A 19,124-nucleotide genomic window follows, 5' to 3' on the forward strand; every position below is an offset into this window, starting at 1 on the left:
ACTGAAACTTTGATGCAGGAAACATCTGCATTTGCTTTGGGTGCCAACGTGTCTGTGTGGAACGCCTTTGTATTTGAGATTGTAATGACTTTTGGCCTGGTTTACACTGTGTACGCCACCGCGATTGACCCGAAGAAGGGAGAAGTTGGCATTATTGCACCAATTGCAATTGGTTTCATTGTGGGTGCCAACATTCTTGCTGGTGGGGCATTTACTGGTGCTTCAATGAACCCTGCAGTGTCATTTGGCCCTGCTCTGGTTAGCTTCACCTGGACCCATCACTGGGTATACTGGGCTGGACCTCTAATTGGTGGTGGACTTGCTGGTATTGTTTATGAAGTCTTCTTCATCAGTCATTCTCACGAGCCACTGCCCGGATCGGAGTACTGAGTAATTAAATGAAAAGCAGCTGGCTATTTTATGCTGCTTGGTGAGATGATATAATTAAGTTTGTTCTCTTAGTTATCTCATTTGTACTCGGTAATTCTTGTTCAACGTGTATCTGTATTTGCCACTACTCTTTATATTCCCAATTTTATTTTTAGAGTATAATATATTAAATTTATGTGAAAACGATTGCAATAATTTTATTTTCCTCTTCATTTTGTTGCATTATTTGATCCCCACCTTAATTATATCTCAATTCCACTGACCATATTTTCAATGTTTCCATTGTGTGTGTTGTATCCTAAATCCAATTAACTTTGAACATAAACACTTTCTATATATATATATATAATTGATGTATTTTCAATTATGACAGATATATCATTTAATTTAATTAATATTTTAATAAATTAAATAATAAAATCGATAGATTCAAATTTTGATAATATGTTAATCACAATGATTTGTGATTCTTAAATTATCCGTAGTCTTAAATAATAACGAGATACGAGAATATCGTTATTACAGATAAACGTGTGATATTCTTACTTGTGAAATAAGTAACTGATCTCATAAACTAAAGTATGATAACACTTAAACGAACTCGTGAATATTTTGTTATGGAACAAAATTTGGAGACTCACTAGGGAGATTCCACGTGAAAAATTATATGATTGTCAGTGGTTAATCTCTAACAATCGGTAGTGGAATTAGTCCTTAGACTTGAGGTCATCATAGTGCCTTATATGAGGACAAGTTATACTTTGATGATATTGGATGTTGTTGTGCCAAGGATCGTTAATATGACATTGTTCGAGTATGTTAAGAATTATATAAAGTTTGTGAATGATCGATAGAGAATTCGTCATTCTTAAATAGTAAAATATTATAACCTATATTTCATTCAGTTAAATTGATAACGAAATCCTTCGCCAATGTGTATTCATAATTTTACACTTGAATTCATAATTTTCTCTACCTTTTATCTACATACATTCTCTAAAAAAACGTTTATCAAAAAATAAAAAACAAGCTAGGTGGCCTCCCTGCACTCTTAACCGAGGATATTACGAACGGACACCCCACGTGTAGTTATTTCACAATATTATTCAAACTGATGCTATTATCTAACAAAAAATTATTTAAAGTTATCGCACATATATTTTCATAAGTACTATCCATTTTCTTTTATCTATTTATAATTTAAATCGTTTATAAACGCTTCCTTACACATTTTTGTTTCGACTGTAACATTTATCATTCTTACAGTTGGATTAAAATAGAAAAAAAAATTTAATATTGATAAATTGCAAGAATCAATATGAAAAGCAAAATGAGTTCCGTTTATAGATTTTACCGTGTCTATTTAGAATTGCTGCAACTTTTGGCACGAATTATTCTTAACGATTAGATCACACCATTTTAGATATGACACGATCTGATGACCTGAATGGCACCCTTGATTCTTATTCCAATTAGCACATATATCCTTAAAATTACCTCCAAGAGATTATATTTTTAAATATCATATTCTACAATATAGAGAACATCTATAAATTTAGAAAATAAAATTTTGTAAGTAATTATAACAAACTCTTTATTTTTAACACTTAATTTTACTATTCCAAAAAAAATATTTATTATTTTTCCATCCTTTTTTTGTTTTTACTAGCTCTCTCCAAACTATTATATTAATTTCCTCCATTGAAAATTGAAATAATTCGAATGCGTTTCATTATAGAGAATGGGTATAACTCTGCAAATTAAACCCGCTCTCTAAATTAAAATGTTAATTTAAGGAGTCTATTGGAATATAAATTTAAGAATTGACTTTTTAATAGAGAAGATCTTATCTTTGAAGAGTATCTTGAAAATTATGATAAGGATTAAGGATTAATGTCACTAATTAACGCAATCAATTAAATATAGGACCCACCTAAAAGGTCCACTAAAGTTGACAAAATTTTCTTTATCAAAACAATTTAATAACCTTATTTAATTTCATTAGTTTGGAGCCCCGATTGATTACCGTTCTTATAAGAATGAGAATGAAAAGTATAGTCATTATGGGATCCACACAAGAGAGAGGAAATCAAATATAATGATTTGATATGATAGATAACGGTCATATTTTTCATTTTTTTGATCAAATAATGAGAAACAAATGAGGCCTTTTCTTCGGACAAAAACAGGCGATCTTATAGAATATTCTCTTAACGATTGATCAACAAAATTTAAGATGTTACTTTGGCATAAAAATAGAATTATCTTTATCACTTTCAATATACAAACAAACCTGTCTTTTTACTAAATTTCCACTTGGAACAATTTTCTTTGATGATTTGGACGCGATATGCACAGAGTATGTTATCCAATTACACATAATCTTTCTAATAAAACTATTTCTTCGATACCATCATACTTTACACGTGTAGCATTTGTAAGCGTAAGATTAATGTTTTTGATAATGATATGTTTGTTTTAGTTGTTTTTTTTTAAATTATTTAAAGTTACATGATACTCTCAAAACATGCAAGTGAAAACAAAATTTATAATGTACACAAATGATATAATTGATTACCATATAATAAGTTGAAGATTGTAAGTTCTTAGTAACAACAATTATTAATTTTCATAATGGAAAATGTATTAGTGTTAAAATAAATAATTTGCTGATTTTTAGGGTAGAAAATTACTTATAAGTACTTTTACGATTTCTTACTGAGGCCGTCGTTGGTTTAGCAAGGCAAACCTTACCGGACAAATTAATTATTTATGAGAAACAAAGTTCTTTTCAAAAATCTATCAATTCGTTTCGCCATGCTTTGTGAACCAACGAGACAGGTTTGCCATCTTCGTTTTTCACGCTTTCTAGCTACATCGCTAATTTCTTGCATCAATTAAATTTATATTCTTAAATCTTAAATGATACCGTAAACAACCATATATAGAAGTGTTCAAGCTCATAACTAGTTACAGAACAAAAAATCAAATGAATGAGAATTAGAGTTGGGCAAATCTCTCGAACCGAACCCGACGGTTCTTGTGAAATTAAATAACCGAACGGATATCTAAATTGAGAACCGACGGGTACGATTCGATTCTCGGTTCTAGACCAATAACCGAAGAACCGAATAAGAACCGAATCTTTCTATTTTTTTTATATTGAATAAATCAAATTATTCTAATTTTAATATTTTCTAAACAAATTAACAATTTCTAAATCCAAATTTTTGGCTCAATAATTTATTTCATTTTTAATTTTTTTAATTTTGGTCCAATTACCATTTTATTATTTCATTTCTTAGCCCAATAAGATCCAACCTACTAAATAACCCTAAACACCTATAATGAAGTGCATAACACTGTCTCGACTCTCGCAACCTCGCTGACATTCCAAAACCTATACAATCCGTCGATCGAAACTTTGACGGTAGCGATCATTTGAACAAGGTAATCTACTAGTCTCTGACATTCCAAAACCCTTGAATGTGTCATTAGTTGTATTTATATAATGCTATTATAAATGTTAAAAAATTTAATTATAGTACGGAACCTAACTCGAACGATTCCATAATTATATTTGGACTCGACGATTCCATTTACTAGATACCCGAAAATTTTAGTTCGGTTCGGTTCTCTTTGATACTGAACCGACCCACGCCCACCTCTAATAAGAATCATGTATGAATATTCTAGTATCTTCGTATTCATTGTAGATTTACATATCCAAAAAAAAAAAAAAAAAAAAAAAAGGGCCCTTCTTCATTTTCGTCTCAACATTTGATTCTAATGTAACGATTTTGTCTGTGTCCAAAATATTACATCATACGTATTATCTTCTATGAAAAAATCTTTTAGATCTTACCTTTCATGAAATTCTATCGTGTTCCCCCTGCCATATGAGAAATTTAAGTTGAATTGTTGGATTTGAATTTTGAGGGACTTGAAAAATATGAGGAGGATAAGATGGGTATAAGTTTTTTCAAAGCGGACAGCAATATAAATTAACGATTTGAATACAAAAACTTGGATCGTCAGATAACAAATTTATACAAAAATAAATTTTAATTTTACGCTCCAATTTAAATAGTTGGTTTCATCGTTGGACATTATGCTTGTACGAATGCTATTTTTTCTTGATTTAGATGTTTTTATCTTATCCCTTGCATTTTGATTATATCGCCGGTCTTCTTAGGATGATGAACCAAACTCTATACTGTAACTTAGAATTCATCCAACTAGCAATGGGACAATTAATGATAAATTTTGATTATTTATTCCATCTTTAAGAATGAAAAATGATGTAAACATAAAAAATTCATGATTTTTGACAATATGTCACTAGTAAATTGTTTGGCTTTGCTGGTTGCTATTTCACTCCCTCGTTATTTCATTTTAACAAAATGACTATTGTCATTGATTGAAGGGTATGATAAAAACTTCTCATTGTTGACTGTTGCCATATCAGCAATGATAAGTACACCTAGAATAGGATATCAGAATTGTGTCTTCGATTATTGTAAACTTGATTGGCAAATTTAGATCGATATTTAAATCTAAAACCAGCGAAATTCAAGAAAAGAGACCTTGACAAGGGAACTTGACCATTAAAAGTAGAGATATTTATGGTGTGTTTGATTGTAAACATGAAACTTACATGAAAAGAAAATAAGTTCTTTATATGAAAATTATCAATTAAATGTGTTTGACGGACTTAGCCCTTTCTTGGCCCACTAAAATATTAATACATTTCTTTAAAGAAAATATTTTTCTTGTTTTCGAGAAAAAACATAGTCACGTGATTACCTTTTGGAAATATTTTTGATAAAAAAATGACAATCAAACACCTAAAAGTAGAAACTTAAGTGAAAAATGATATTTTTCTTAAAAAATAAAGTCAATCAAACTTGCATGGAAAGAAAATAATTTCTAGACAATTCACGTGAAAATTATTGATTAAATGTGTTTGGTTGGTTTAATTTTTGACTTAGAAAATATTATACTTGTCTATATTTTATTGGTCGATGGATGAGAGAGAGATAGAGATAGTTGTGTGTGTGTGTTGCCTATAAAAAACCTACCTATCCCTAAAGAAAATATTTTCTTTATTTTTGAAAAAAATATAGTCGCATGACCAACTTTTGGAAAATAAGTTTCATTTAAAAAAATGTCAACCAAATACCTCGAGTAAGAAATTGGGTGAAAAAAGAATAGTTTTCATGAAAAATAAAATCAACCAAATATACCCTTAATTTCTTTCCAACACACAAAAGTTGGTTACGAACCTAATTTAAAACTAACCAAGACTAATCTCCAAAGTAGCAGTACAAGCACTCAGTATTAGGGAGACATAGCACACTATAATAGGTGGTGGGAGATAATGGTTGATTAGAAAATTGATTACACCACCTATTCAAGTGTGCCATGTCATTTGGTGCCTAGTTTATTAGATCAATTCCGTAAAATTAACTAACTTGAAGCCCATTATCTCACACAAGGTTTGGGTTAACCCATTAGACTAAGAGTATTTTCAATAGGCTTTTAAACATGATATGCTCTTTATTTTAAAAAATCAATATTTAAAATCATGCTTCAAAAGATTCTTTACATTAACTTTAATTTGGAATGCATTTAAAATGTTTCAATTTTCAATGTAGGAAAATAATAAAATAATTTTAAAAAAAGTTAGATAAATTAACGATAGAGAAAAATAATAAATATTTTTTGAGATTAGTAAAATTAAGTATTAAATATAAAGAGTTCGCTAGAATATTTCAAAATTTTAACTCTCTAAATTTATAAATGCTCTCCAAATGATAGAATATACACTTTTGAAATAGAGAGTTTCTTGAAGATACTCAACCTATCTGGCAAAGTGATCAAAGTCCAACAAAAGCATATATAGAACTAACTAACCCATAAGCATAGTTAAATATGCGAAGGCCGTTTTTCTTTTTGATAGGTACGACACATTTTGACAAGTGGCTGAAGAGTTGGATAATGTTATTAGTATTATTGGTGTTATAACACCAATTTAGGAAATACTATGTAATAGATTCAATTGAATATAGAATTATTTGGCTCGTTTAATTGTATCAATCGTATAAGAGTAATGTCATTCAGTGCTATTGGTATCTTAAATCTAACATTACACGATTCATTTAATTGAACCTATCAAGAATGACTACTTCGACTGGTGTTCTAGCATCACTTGTGCTAGATAATATTATTCATCATTTAACGTCACTTAATATTATCTAAACTAGCACATGAATATTATTATGTATAGTTAAAAGGGCTAGATAGCAGTTCTTCACATTCTTTGAATTGGAAATAGCAATGGCTTTTTCATATAGAACAAATAATATTGTTATTTAATTTTATTAGAGACACTCATTGGTCTGTGTGACATGTGTGCGTTCAAAACTATAAAGGCCAACTAAATGTAACATTATTAATATGAGATTCACGTTATTGACCTTATCAATTATCATATGAACATCATCTTTAATGAATACAAATAACATTACTCGAGAACAAAGAGCCACGTCCTTCTCTTCGCATCAATTTTTTAACTTTGTCTCGCAATGATTCATTAATACTGTCTACGTACGAACATAAATAAAATTCTTTTGCTGCTAATGACATCTTGGAAGCTATAGGATTAGTGTGTGTGAACACAAATATAATATACATGGATTCCCTTTTGGTACACGAGGATCATATAGCTCAAACATGAAACCGAAAGAGGAGTGACACAAAATATAAGTAAGACTTCCAAGATCTTTTTCAATATTAATCAAGAAATCCGGAGAGTTTATGATGCTAAGGTGATGTTATGCAGCAGGGCAGAGGGTGAAGTTCCAAAATCAAACCCTTGATTAAGAAAAGCACTAGCAATCCACAGCTTCAAATTTGGCAAGTTCATGTCCACTTCGCTTTCTCTTACCTGTTTCACATTCATTTGTTCATTACCAGCAAGAAAGAAAACTGGGTAAACTGTAAAAGACGGATGTGCTTAATTAAAGGAATGCTTACATGCAAAGTGAATGTCAAAACAAAATTATCAGCAGACGTAGCCAAGTTGGAGCTTTGAACATTGAAGCTTATAAGTGATTCGAGGGCCCTGAAAAGGGACACTGCAACACCTTGCCCTTTGTTGCAGACTAATCTCACATAAAACCCTCTTTCGTCAACTTGAAATACATCCATCTGCAAATATTTATGTTATGGATGGAACTTTTATTGCATTTATAGAATTTTTTCTGAGTCGCGTAAAGCCTTATGATACCTTCAATATCTTCTTGATTATCGAATAGAAATTATTAGAATTCATCTTGTTGGCAGTTTGAATGTTTACCCCTTGACATATATCCCCTTGTGTCAAGGATGATTCCAGACTTGCTACCTCAGCTTTTAACTTCTTGGCCTGCATTTGCAACTCTTGCAAATACACTACGGCATCCCCAACTATCGAAGCTTTATCCATCTGCATACACCGATGGCGCATCATTACGAAGTTCGAGCTTCACTAAATCTAAAGAAAGATTAATTACTTATAATGAGAGCAATCAAACGTACACACACCATGTGTAAATCAGAAATCATCTAATCATATAACAAATTATTGTGTGCTGTCAATCATGTGCATTGGGAACACACCTTGGTGATGTTAGGGACCAAGGAACGCAATGCGTAGAGCTTTTCCTTCATTCGACCTCTTCTTCTTCGTTCTGAAATCAAAGTTCTCGATCTATCAACTTTTGTGTTTCTCTTGGTCGGCGTGGTGGTGGTTGCTGAAGATTCCTCCTCATCATTATCCTCCTCCACTGCCTTTGTGTCCTGGGGGAACGAATCAATCGCATAATCCAGATTAGGGTTAGTTGCAATGTCGAAATCAAACAACTCTACCGGGGCCGGTGCAAATTGATTCTCAGCCAAGCAGCCGGCAATGTGTAGATCATAATCATAGTTTTGGCTGAAATTAACAATAGGGTCTTCATTTTCACCCCTTACAAGTTCAATAAATTGATCAAAATTGGCTTCCTCCAAGAAATCGATTAACCCAAAATCCGTGGCATTTTGAAATGGGAATTGCGAGGCCATCGGTTTTTTGACAACTTGATGATGAGAGGTGTATTTGATTTTTATAGAAGTTCAGTGTGAACGGAATCGAATATGTTTCAGTTATCATATTTTAATCCGAAAGGGAGTTGACAAACTACGCAAATTAATAAGAGACAACTGCTTGGTTTCTTTATTTAATAATTGAAGTTTTAGTTTGTTCTGTTCATACGAGAAAGTATTATATAATTGCTAGCTAGCAAACCGCAAATATAGGCCTACCGCAAACAAATTTATGTTGTTAAATTTGGTGGTTGATGCAGCATAAAAATAACAATTACTTTCGCAATAAGTACTATAATATCAACATTTTTAGGTTAAGTTATAAGCAATAATGATTGGTTAATGTATTGAAGTTGTGTAGCTCTCAGTTCATTGACATCCATATCATCCCAGATAACTAGGTCAAGCACCTGAAATTGAAGACCTAGTTTGCCTCTTATTTATAAACCTGAAATTGAAGACCTAGTTTGCCTCTTATTTATAAACCTGAAATTGAAGACCTAGTTTGCCTCTTATTTATAAACCTGAAATTGAAGACCTAGTTTGCCTCTTATTTATAAACCTGAAATTGAAGACCTAGTTTGCCTCTTATTTATAAACCTGAAATTGAAGACCTAGTTTGCCTCTTATTTATAAACCTGAAATTGAAGACCTAGTTTGCCTCTTATTTATAATTTATTTAAAATTGGTTAAATCACTTTTTATTTACATATTCAGTGAGATTTACAAGTATAACTCACTTATTCATTACTTATTTTTATCTATTTATAATTTAGATCAATTATAAACAACTCCCAAACATACTTTACATCTGACAAAATCTATTCATGTTTGGTTATACACCTCTCATTCATAAGTAAATACCTACTTATTTTCTCATTTAAGGTAGAGATTTTTTTAATGCAACACACCATCAATGCCTAGACAAATTTTTTAGGCCTCTACCTGGGTCCAAGGGGGTGTTAGGTGTACCAGTACCATGTTTTATATAAAGAAAATTGAAGTACAAATGTGAATGAGCGATTTAATGATTGTACCTCTAGAATCTACAACGAGAGACGAGATAATTTAAAATGCTTAAAATAAGGAAGTACTGCCTCCCTTTAAAAAAAAAAAAAAAAAAAGACTGAACCCCAACCTTGAGGGCCTTCACCGCCCCGCCTCTAGAGTTCTGTGAGGGAGGTAAATCAAGAGATGTGCGTTAATAGGTCAAGGAACAAGAGCTGTATGTACACTGTGCCTACAAGGGGTCCAATTTCATATCTCAGGAATCGAACCCTCACACTGCGACTGTCAGCAAGACGTGAGATAACCTCACTTCTGTCCTTTGCACCACTGAACTATGTTCCGAGGGGCAAGGTACTGCCTCCCTTACAATTAGAGGGGAACGATCCTGCTAATTTTCCTTCTTATCTCGCCTTGTCGAAGAATCCCACGCTCACTAAAGTTCAAGTGTTCATTTGCGTTTTTAGCAGATTTTACCTTAACCTTCAGTTTGGGCCAACAAAATCCCCAAACATTTGAGAAATTAGCACCTGAAATCCGAATGGATGAAAACCATCTATTTGATTAAGAAAAGTGGACTTTGACTAATTTTGACCAAATTAAAAGGGAATAAAATTGTAACTTTAAAATTAACATTTTTTCAAATATTATTAACAATTAAAACAATTAAACTAAAAACAAAAATGACATTTGCCCCACTTGCTCATCTTCATCTTCTTCCCCAACCCCCGCGCGAACATCCAACCAAACCATAATCTAAAGCTACCGTCATCGTCGGCCACCAAAGGGAAACCACAGCCACCGCCTATCGTCGACCACCTTAATATAGAATAAACACCAATCTATAAAGAACCAGCGTCAAGCAAGAATCCAGATGATGGCCAAGAACCAAAACCTCCCTTTACCACACACGAAGGAGAAAAGGAAGAAGAAAAATTGCACAAAATTGTGAAACATATCAAAGTTATTTCAATAATTTGGGGGAGTTCTGCATTCCTTTCAACTCCCCCACCTCCTTCCCTCTCCATTTTCTGCAAAAAAATAAAAATAAAAATAAAAAATCGCCCTCTTTATATTCGGATTCAAACAATGGAAACCAAAAACCCTCCGAGCATAATCATCTAGTTAAATGGTCCCGTATATCCTGCAACTGGATTTTATCAAAGTGTAGATCCTATTATCTCTACCAGATCTGTTCCTTCCACTTTCAATCACGCTATATGTGTTGATAATCACAATTGACAACCACACACATAGGAAAGGGTCACGATAAATTAAAAAATTGTGGACCTCGTCCTGTGAGAAATTGTCAACCCCAATTATACATCTAGCAAAATTCTTTCATTTTAGGTCCTGCACATGCCCCGATATATCCAGTCGTACTATTTTTGGGAATAGGTGGCTGTTTATTCATCCACTATTCATGTGGTATCTAGCCCCTGTTTGATGCCCATTACCTGAAAATTAAATGGGGGGAATAGTAGTTTTTAGAAAAATGAGTGGTTGCAAATGAAAGAAAAGTTTTCAATTTAAGTGTAATATTATTTTATGGAAAATTGTGTGATTGAAAATATGAGAGAGAAAAATGGAATGTAATGTAATTTAATTTAATGGGGATCAAACAGGGGCCTAATTAGGTGGGGCATCTCAATATGAGGAGTTAAACATAAGAGTGTTGTGTCCATCTAATAAAATTGGTTGGTTGGATTTTGGGGGTGGGGTATCGGATTGGGGAAGAAGATGAAGATGGGAGTGAGGTGGCATAGTATGGAAATGGGTGAGTGGGGCAAATTTCATTTTTATTTTTAGTTTAATTGTTTTAATTGTTAATAATATTTGGGAAAATGTTAATTCTAAAAGTTATCATTTTACCCCGTTTTATTTGATCAAAATTGGTTAAAGTCCACTTTTCTTTGTTAATTAACAATCAAGTGAATGGTTTCCTCCATTCAGATTTCAATAGTTAATTTCTCAAAAGTTTAAGGCTTTCGTTGGCACAAATTAAAGATCAAGGTAAAGTCTGCTAAAAGCTCGAAAGTTTGGGACAGTTGTTGCAACTTTTCCATTTAATTATTTGTTGGAACAAAATAAATGATGTGCGTGGGATTCTAGTTGCATATTTTATTCCTCGATTGAATTTAAAGATAAGATTGTGGGTTTCGAAAGGTGATTTTAAACAAAGTGTTGGTGTGAAGTGCTCCGACTTTTCACATATGGTTCTAATTTTGGGTCAATTCTCGGAAAAAGAGACAAATTTTGTTAGAATGAATTAAGGGTGAACGTGTTCAGTTTGGACGCTTCATACTATATTTTCAACTCAACTATTTTATGCGGTTTGAAATTTTTCCAAATCAAATCACACCATTTTAATTTTCAAACCAAATAAAATTAAACCATAATTTGCGGTTTGGTTCGATTTTAATCTGTGATTTACCTATCGATATTATAGCAATGTGTTTAAAATAAGTTAAATATAAGTTTAAATGAGAACTAATAATGTTAAGTGTTAAATTACATTCATATTTACCATGAAATTCGTGAATAAATTATTTCAAGGTTGGTTGCTAAAAGATGTTAATAGAGCAAATATATATTTCTTCATTTTTATTTATCTTATCTTATTTGACATTCATATTGTCATATAGTGATTTGTAAAGATAGAGTTACATTCAACTATTATAGTTTGGTTAAAACTCATTTTCATTTAACTAGTAAGATGTTAAATAATGATTGAACTAGATATGTTTAAATGTACAAACATTGATAGAGTTTTGGTTTATTAGAAATTGATGGATTTCATCCTCTAACTACTTTATGAAAGTAGAAAGTAGTAGTACTGGTTAGGAAATTTTAACATTTTCACACAATCAATACACCCCTTCCTTCATTCTTTCCAAATAACAAACAAGTTTATTGATCATTTAGGCACAAACAATCATTTTTCTATCCAACCCACAACTCACAAGTGTATAATAAGTTCAAATAAAAGAAAGAAACAACGGAAAAATAGCCTGAATAAAAATCTGAGACTTACCGAAAGAAAAGAGAGAAAGAAGCATTCGAATAGAAATTGATAGACTAACAGGTAAAGGCGACTACGATTGATTCAGCAATGACAGACAAATGTCAAAAATTAGGAAAATGAGAGTTTATGTTAAAACTTCTGAAATTTTGGACGTGATTTGCTGACGTAGTTTTGTTGAATTATGATTTGGATTGTTGAAAAAATATATATGTATATATATATATTTCATATAATTTTGGAATAATTTTAGAGTTTGTTTGTTTTAGATTTTAAGCAAATTAAAATTAATTTTTTAATTGTTATTTCACTATTCCAGCCGTCATTTTTTAATTCTTCTCTCACATGTATGACCCACTTTATTTATAACGGTCAAAAAATTTATTATCAAAATCCCTACCAAACAAGCACTTAGTTTAGTTTAGATATCGGGTGAGAACGTGTTGTGAATCAGTTAAATTATAGGTCAATAATGATAAAAAATAATTTACTTTTTATAATTATATAAGCTGGTTATGATTTGTATTGCTAAATTAGTATTTATTATTTTTTTTAAAAGTGAAAATTGTAAAATTTTTAAGTTAATAAAATTAATGTTTTAATTAAAAAATTTAAAAACGGTTCGATTCGATTTTGTGCGATTTTTGAAAATCAAAACCTACTCCAAATCATTTTAAAACGGTTTGGATCAGTTTGAGAAAAAAGAAAGCACCGATCCACGTAGACCCGAATCAATGGTTTCAACTTAATGGTTTCAATCCGATTACGGTTTCACAATTTCTTTGTGCAGCCCTAAAATGAATCCTAGTTTGATTACATCTTCAAGGAAAAACTTTCTCCCACTTTCGACGATGAAAATAATTATTAACCGTGGAAATTCTATTTTTGGGTCTTCGTTCAGTTTCAACAACAAAATTAAATCTGTCGTTGTGTTATTGAAAATAGTACGTAGAAAATGGTTTCAATGCTAAGTTGTTTATAACAACAAAAAGTGCGTTGTTAAATATTTCATTAATAAAATTCCAACTGTTCATTTTTAAGATTAAAGAAACAAAACTACGATGAAAATCTTCAATGGAAAATATGTTTAGTTTCGATATTTTATGCTTGTTCTTGGTAATGATACTGCTCGTCATTATGTGTAAAAAATATCCTTTTTGATTGTCAAAATTATATTTATCTGTTGTTAAAAATAGTTTTTACAATGATTTTTTTGTCGTCTTATTGTTTAAAACATTTTCAATAATTAATAAGTTTAAATAGTTTTGGCCTCCCATGTGGTTAAAGTGAAGTTTGAGATCATGAGGGTCAAATTAGAACTCATTCAATTCTTGAGGATCAAAGTGTAAAATTTGCAAAATAAGATTTTGGCCGTAGATATAATGGACTAGGGAGTTATTGGTGACAATATGAGATATTTGAGGATTTAAAAGCAATTTGGAACTTATGTTTGAAATTTTTGAAGACCAAGCTTCATTTTAAGAAAAGTTGTACGTCTTTAATTTTCAAACTTGAGTTTTGAGGATTATTGTACGTAACTATTTAAAACTTAGAGGCACTGTTGCAATTTCGACGAGATTAAGATCAATTTGTAGTCTTCCAAACTCTAGTCACTGAAGTGCAATATTAGGAAGATAATATGATTTGATAATTTTCGAGTTAAATAATAGAACTCCAAGGAAGAAAAACAAGTTTGAAAAGAAGGAAAGACACAAGTCACAAAGCCGAGAAGAAAAGAATAATATAAAGAAGACAAATTCGAAGGAGGGAATAAAGTCGAGGAAAGATAAAAAGTTCAAGTTCATGGGGAATTCTAAGCCAATATTTGGCTTGTGTTCATAAACTGATTATAAATACCCGAGTCATTTTTTATTAGTACACTTCTAAGAATCCATAATCATTATTCACCACTAATTTTATCTATCTATAATTCAAATTGTTTATAAATATTTCCCGAACATGCTCTCACACCATCTTGAAGTGAGATTATTTCTCTATTTTCACACGTCATTTCACTGCAACCATCAATTCCACTGCAATATTTCTTGATTTTCACGCACCACTTCATATCATCCAATCCAACTGATAAAAAAAGAAACTGAATGATTTAACAAATTAAACAACAACAAAAGAAGAACTGATGACAAAAATAGAAAAACAAATAATTATAAGTTTTTTAATTAAATTGAAATAATTAAATTTAAAATAAATATTATTTAATTAAATTAAAAAAATATGTTTTACATAAAACAAAAAGAATTAAAAGGAATTTTAAATCAAACAAAATATTATTTATAATATGAATAAACAAGAAATTTTAAAACAATTTTCAAAAAGTATATAATAAAAACGAAAACACATTAAACAAAAGAAAGTTACAAAAATTAAATAAAGAATATATAAATATTATTAAATTAAAATTCAAAAATTAAATTTTATTATAAAGAGAAAGGAATTAAAAAGAATTTTAAATTGAAAAAAAAATATTTATAATATGAACAAAACAAACTAAAAAGATGAGTAAATTTTTTTCTTTCCGTCCACACACATTGGATGGAGATTAACTCTCCTTTGAAATGAGAGAGTTTCCTCCCCGTGAATGGAGATATTTTTCCTTATTTATTTATTTTTTTAATTTGTTTTGTTAATATTATAAATAATTTTTTTCTATTTAAAATTCTTTTTAAATATCTCTCTTTATAATAAAATTTAATTTTTCAATTTTAATCAAATAATGTTTATATATTCTTTATTTAATTTTCATAACTTTCTTTTATTTAATTTGTTTTTTATTATATTTTTTTTGAAAATTGTTTTAAATTTTCTTTTTTCTTTATATTATAAATATTTTTTTTGATTTAAAATTCTTTTTTATTCTTTTCGTTTTTATGATAAAAAGTATTTTTTTTAATTTTAATTAAATAATATTTATTTTTAAGTTTTAATTATTTCATTTTAATTAAAAAATTTATAATAATTTTTTTAATTTTATTTTCCATTTCTTTTTTTTTATCCCTTTTTACCTGCATTTACAATACAAAATGATATCTTTTCACTATGTTGAATGGCAAAACGACGCATTTATTCCATTAATATGATAAATGATTGAATATATCTTATATATAATTATAGAAAAATATTAATTATTTAATTAATAATAATTAAATCTTGATCAATGTATGTTATATTCACTCCTTACTTTAATGTTTGAGATAAAAAAATTTTTTTAAAATATTTATTTTTAAGTTTTAATTATTTCATTTTAATTAAAAAAATTTATAATATTTTTTTAATTTTATTTTCCATTTCTTTTTTTTATCCCTTTTTACCTGCGATTACAATACAAAACGATATCGTTTCACTATGTTGAATGGCAAAACGACACATTTATTTCATTAATATGATAAATGATTGAATATATCTTATATATAATTATAGAAAAATATTAATTATTTAATTAATAATAATTAAATCTTGATCAATGTATGTTATATACACTCCTTACTTTAATATTCGAAATGAAATTTTTTTTTCAAAAATGAAAAAAATCATGATAATGACTAAAATCGAAAATCCTAATCTTAATGATTATCATTCTCAACTCCAAATCTAGAAGGTATTTTCATTTTACAAAAATTCAAATGTTAGAACATTGAACAAGAAATAATTAAATAAAGCATAATCTCAAAAAATTAAACGATTTCAATTGTAACGATCATTTTACACCAACACGAATAAAAAAATTAAATAGTTTAACAAATTAAAGAACAAATAAAAATTGCAAGCGAAAATTTAAAAAAAAAAAGTTATTATGAAGTCTTTTAATTTCAATGAACAAAACGATCGGACTTCACCTAACACTTTGAATTCTCAACAAGTTTTGGAAAATCTACAATTTTGGCACTAATAAAAATACAATAAATACAAAATTTGTGTAACGTACATGACAATGACTAATATTCAAAAACTAGATTTGTTACAATTTTTTATACTTCAATATACCAAAATTGTTGTACAACCAAGTTTCGTCATATTTTCTCTGTGCATTTAATTGCAAATATGTACTCTGTATGGAAAGAAAATAAATTTCAAACAATTCAAGTGCCTGAAACTTATTTACATGGAAATTTTCAATTAAATATGTTTGATTAATTTAATTTTCAATTTAAAAAATATTATACTGGTCATTTTTTATTGTTGGGCATATGAGAAAGGGAAATAAATAGTGAATTCACTGGAAAATAAAATCATACTTCCTTTAATGAAAATATTTTCCTTGATTTTGAGAAAAATATTATCGTGTGACCAAAAGTAGAAAAATATAAAAAAAAATATTTTTCATAGAAAAATGTCAATCAAATAACACAAAAGTAAGAATTTTGATGAAAAGGAAAATATTGACAATCAAACGCTCTTCACCGATTTCCAAGTCTTCTTATTCCTCAATTAATGCCAATAATTTAATTTTTATTATTTACTGCAGAAGATCTACGTGATGATATACTTATTCTATAATTATTGGGTATTTAATATGTTAAATATTTTATTTATATCAATAAATTAGAATGTAAGTGTATCTAATTTAGGAATTAGCCCTTGTTTGAACCACATTATTTTCATAAGAATGAGTTTTTGAATGGTGTATCGATGGGAAATATGTGATTAAAAAATAAGAAAAAAATTTGAATTTGCATGTAACATTATTTTATTTAAGAATATGTGATTGAAATAATATCAAATCATCGTTTAAGAATGTAATTTTTTTTTTTCAAAAAGTGTGGGTCAAATAGGGCCTTAGTAAAATTTATTATTTTACATAAAGGTAAATTACAAAAAGTTTTATAGCCTTTGAGTTATTTTCACTTTTCTCTGGTTTTTTTTTTTTTTTTTTTTTTTTTTTTTTTTTTTTTTTTTTTTTTTTTTTTTTTTTTTTTTTTTTTGGGGGTTTTTTTTTTTTCTTTTAAATATTTGTTTGACCTGCCGTTTTTTTCTGAGGGGTCTAATAGATTCCATTCTTTGTTAATTTATTCTCAAACTTTTTTTTAGTTGTATTCTTCTCTTCACCCTACAATTAAATGAAATGAGCACATTTTTTTCTGTATTGAAAATGCAAAAGAACTCAAAGGTTGGGGGCCTTGGCCATAATTTTCCCATTTTATTTATAGAGGAAATTGAACTTATATTAATTTTTGATTTTGCATTTTGAAAAATATCACTTTTTCAAAGCTTTTACAAGATTGTCATTTTTGGACAATTTTGCCCCTCTAAAGAATTTAAATACCATACATGTTCTTGAGTTGACAACATAAAAAAATTGTACAAAAAGTGAAAAATCTACAACCAATCACCTCACATTTGTACTTGAAAATATACCTTCCATTAAAAATAGTGGATGGAGATATACCGTTCATCTTTGGACAAAAAGTGTTCACATTGAATTGGTTTAAGCCCTCATTTGACCCTCATTAATTTTTATTACATTATATTACATTTCTCTCTTTCCTATTTTCAATCACACAATTTTTTGTAAAATAATATTATACGTAAATCAAAAAAATTTCCTTCTTTTTCAACCACTCATTTTTCAAAAAAAATATTATTCCACCCATTTTCAACTCTACAAAATTGGGGCCAAACGGGGGCTAAAATTGGTTTAATTCTTTTGATTCAAAATAGTTGAAAATATTTTGTGTTATATCAAATATTTTCACATTCATATGCGAACATGATACTTTTTCGACTCCAGCAATTTTCCATCAACCCTAGTTTCCTTCCTCTCTTAATCTCAAAGAAATAGAAAATTATAAATCCTTCAAAAAAATCGAGTTCTAACTGGGAACTTTAAATCTTGAGAGGACCCCTCGACTTCTTTTATGTATTATTCAACTTCCCTTGAATCACTCTTCAAATTTTACGAAAGAGGCCAAAATCTGCACAGAAGGTATACCATGACTCGTTCAAGGATCTTCATCTCTTGCCTTTGGTTGTGAATGTTAGATATTTTTCATCATTTTGCATATATTTATTTTTTGTTTTGCAAATGATTTGCCTCCCGGACTAATGTTTGCCGTTGCACAATGGGAGTAGCGTCCCCCGTGGGGGCTCGAGGGCAACGCCCCCAAAAGATAATTTTATTTTCAAAAGTTTTTGAATAGGTGCATCTGTTCGTTTTTAACAGTCACTTCCAACAGATGTATGCAAGAATTTCAAGAGGCACACCTATTCAAACGGTTGCCTCAGTTTCTACAAATTCTGGGCGAATTCTCATTTGCAAAATACATTAAAAAAATTATTTTTCTCTCTTTCTCTTGGCATCAATCAGTTCTTTTCGAGTGTCTTCTTGGTTTGATCAAATAGTCACAATTTGAATCAAACGCCTCCATTGTATCCTGAGAGAGATTTTCTATCGTACCCCAATTGTAACTTTGTTAGATAGGGGAGAAATATCTCTTAAAAGATAATGTTTTTCGTGTCTTGGAGTTCATTAAGTTTTCAGACTTCCCTACATTTTTTCACAATAGTGAACGTTTCTTCGATTTGTTCTATTTCTATTTCTATATCTCTTTGTTCGATTTTTTCT

At 29.5% G+C, this 19,124-nt stretch overlaps 2 protein-coding genes across 2 annotated transcripts; one reads left to right on the forward strand and one right to left on the reverse strand.

The window, feature by feature from the left end:
* The first annotated feature begins 6 nt into the window (after window positions 1-6).
* Window positions 7-590, forward strand: LOC111393963 (aquaporin TIP1-1-like). Its single transcript, XM_023019755.1, has one exon. It carries the CDS (start codon window positions 13-15, stop codon window positions 388-390), a length of 378 nt encoding a protein of 125 aa, XP_022875523.1. The 5' UTR covers window positions 7-12; the 3' UTR covers window positions 391-590.
* A 6,474-nt stretch (window positions 591-7,064) lies between these two features.
* On the reverse strand, window positions 7,065-8,496 carry LOC111393147 (transcription factor FER-LIKE IRON DEFICIENCY-INDUCED TRANSCRIPTION FACTOR). Its single transcript, XM_023018538.1, has 4 exons — window positions 8,053-8,496; window positions 7,682-7,879; window positions 7,429-7,602; window positions 7,065-7,339 (listed from the first exon to the last, which is right to left on the reverse strand). The coding sequence occupies exons 1-4, from the start codon at window positions 8,494-8,496 to the stop codon at window positions 7,208-7,210; spliced, it is 948 nt and encodes a 315-aa protein (XP_022874306.1). The 3' UTR covers window positions 7,065-7,207.
* Window positions 8,497-19,124: the final 10,628 nt, after the last annotated feature.

The sequence above is a fragment of the Olea europaea genome, chromosome 4, assembly GCF_002742605.1.
Source record: "Olea europaea var. sylvestris chromosome 4, O_europaea_v1, whole genome shotgun sequence".
Classification (NCBI taxonomy): domain Eukaryota; kingdom Viridiplantae; phylum Streptophyta; class Magnoliopsida; order Lamiales; family Oleaceae; genus Olea; species Olea europaea.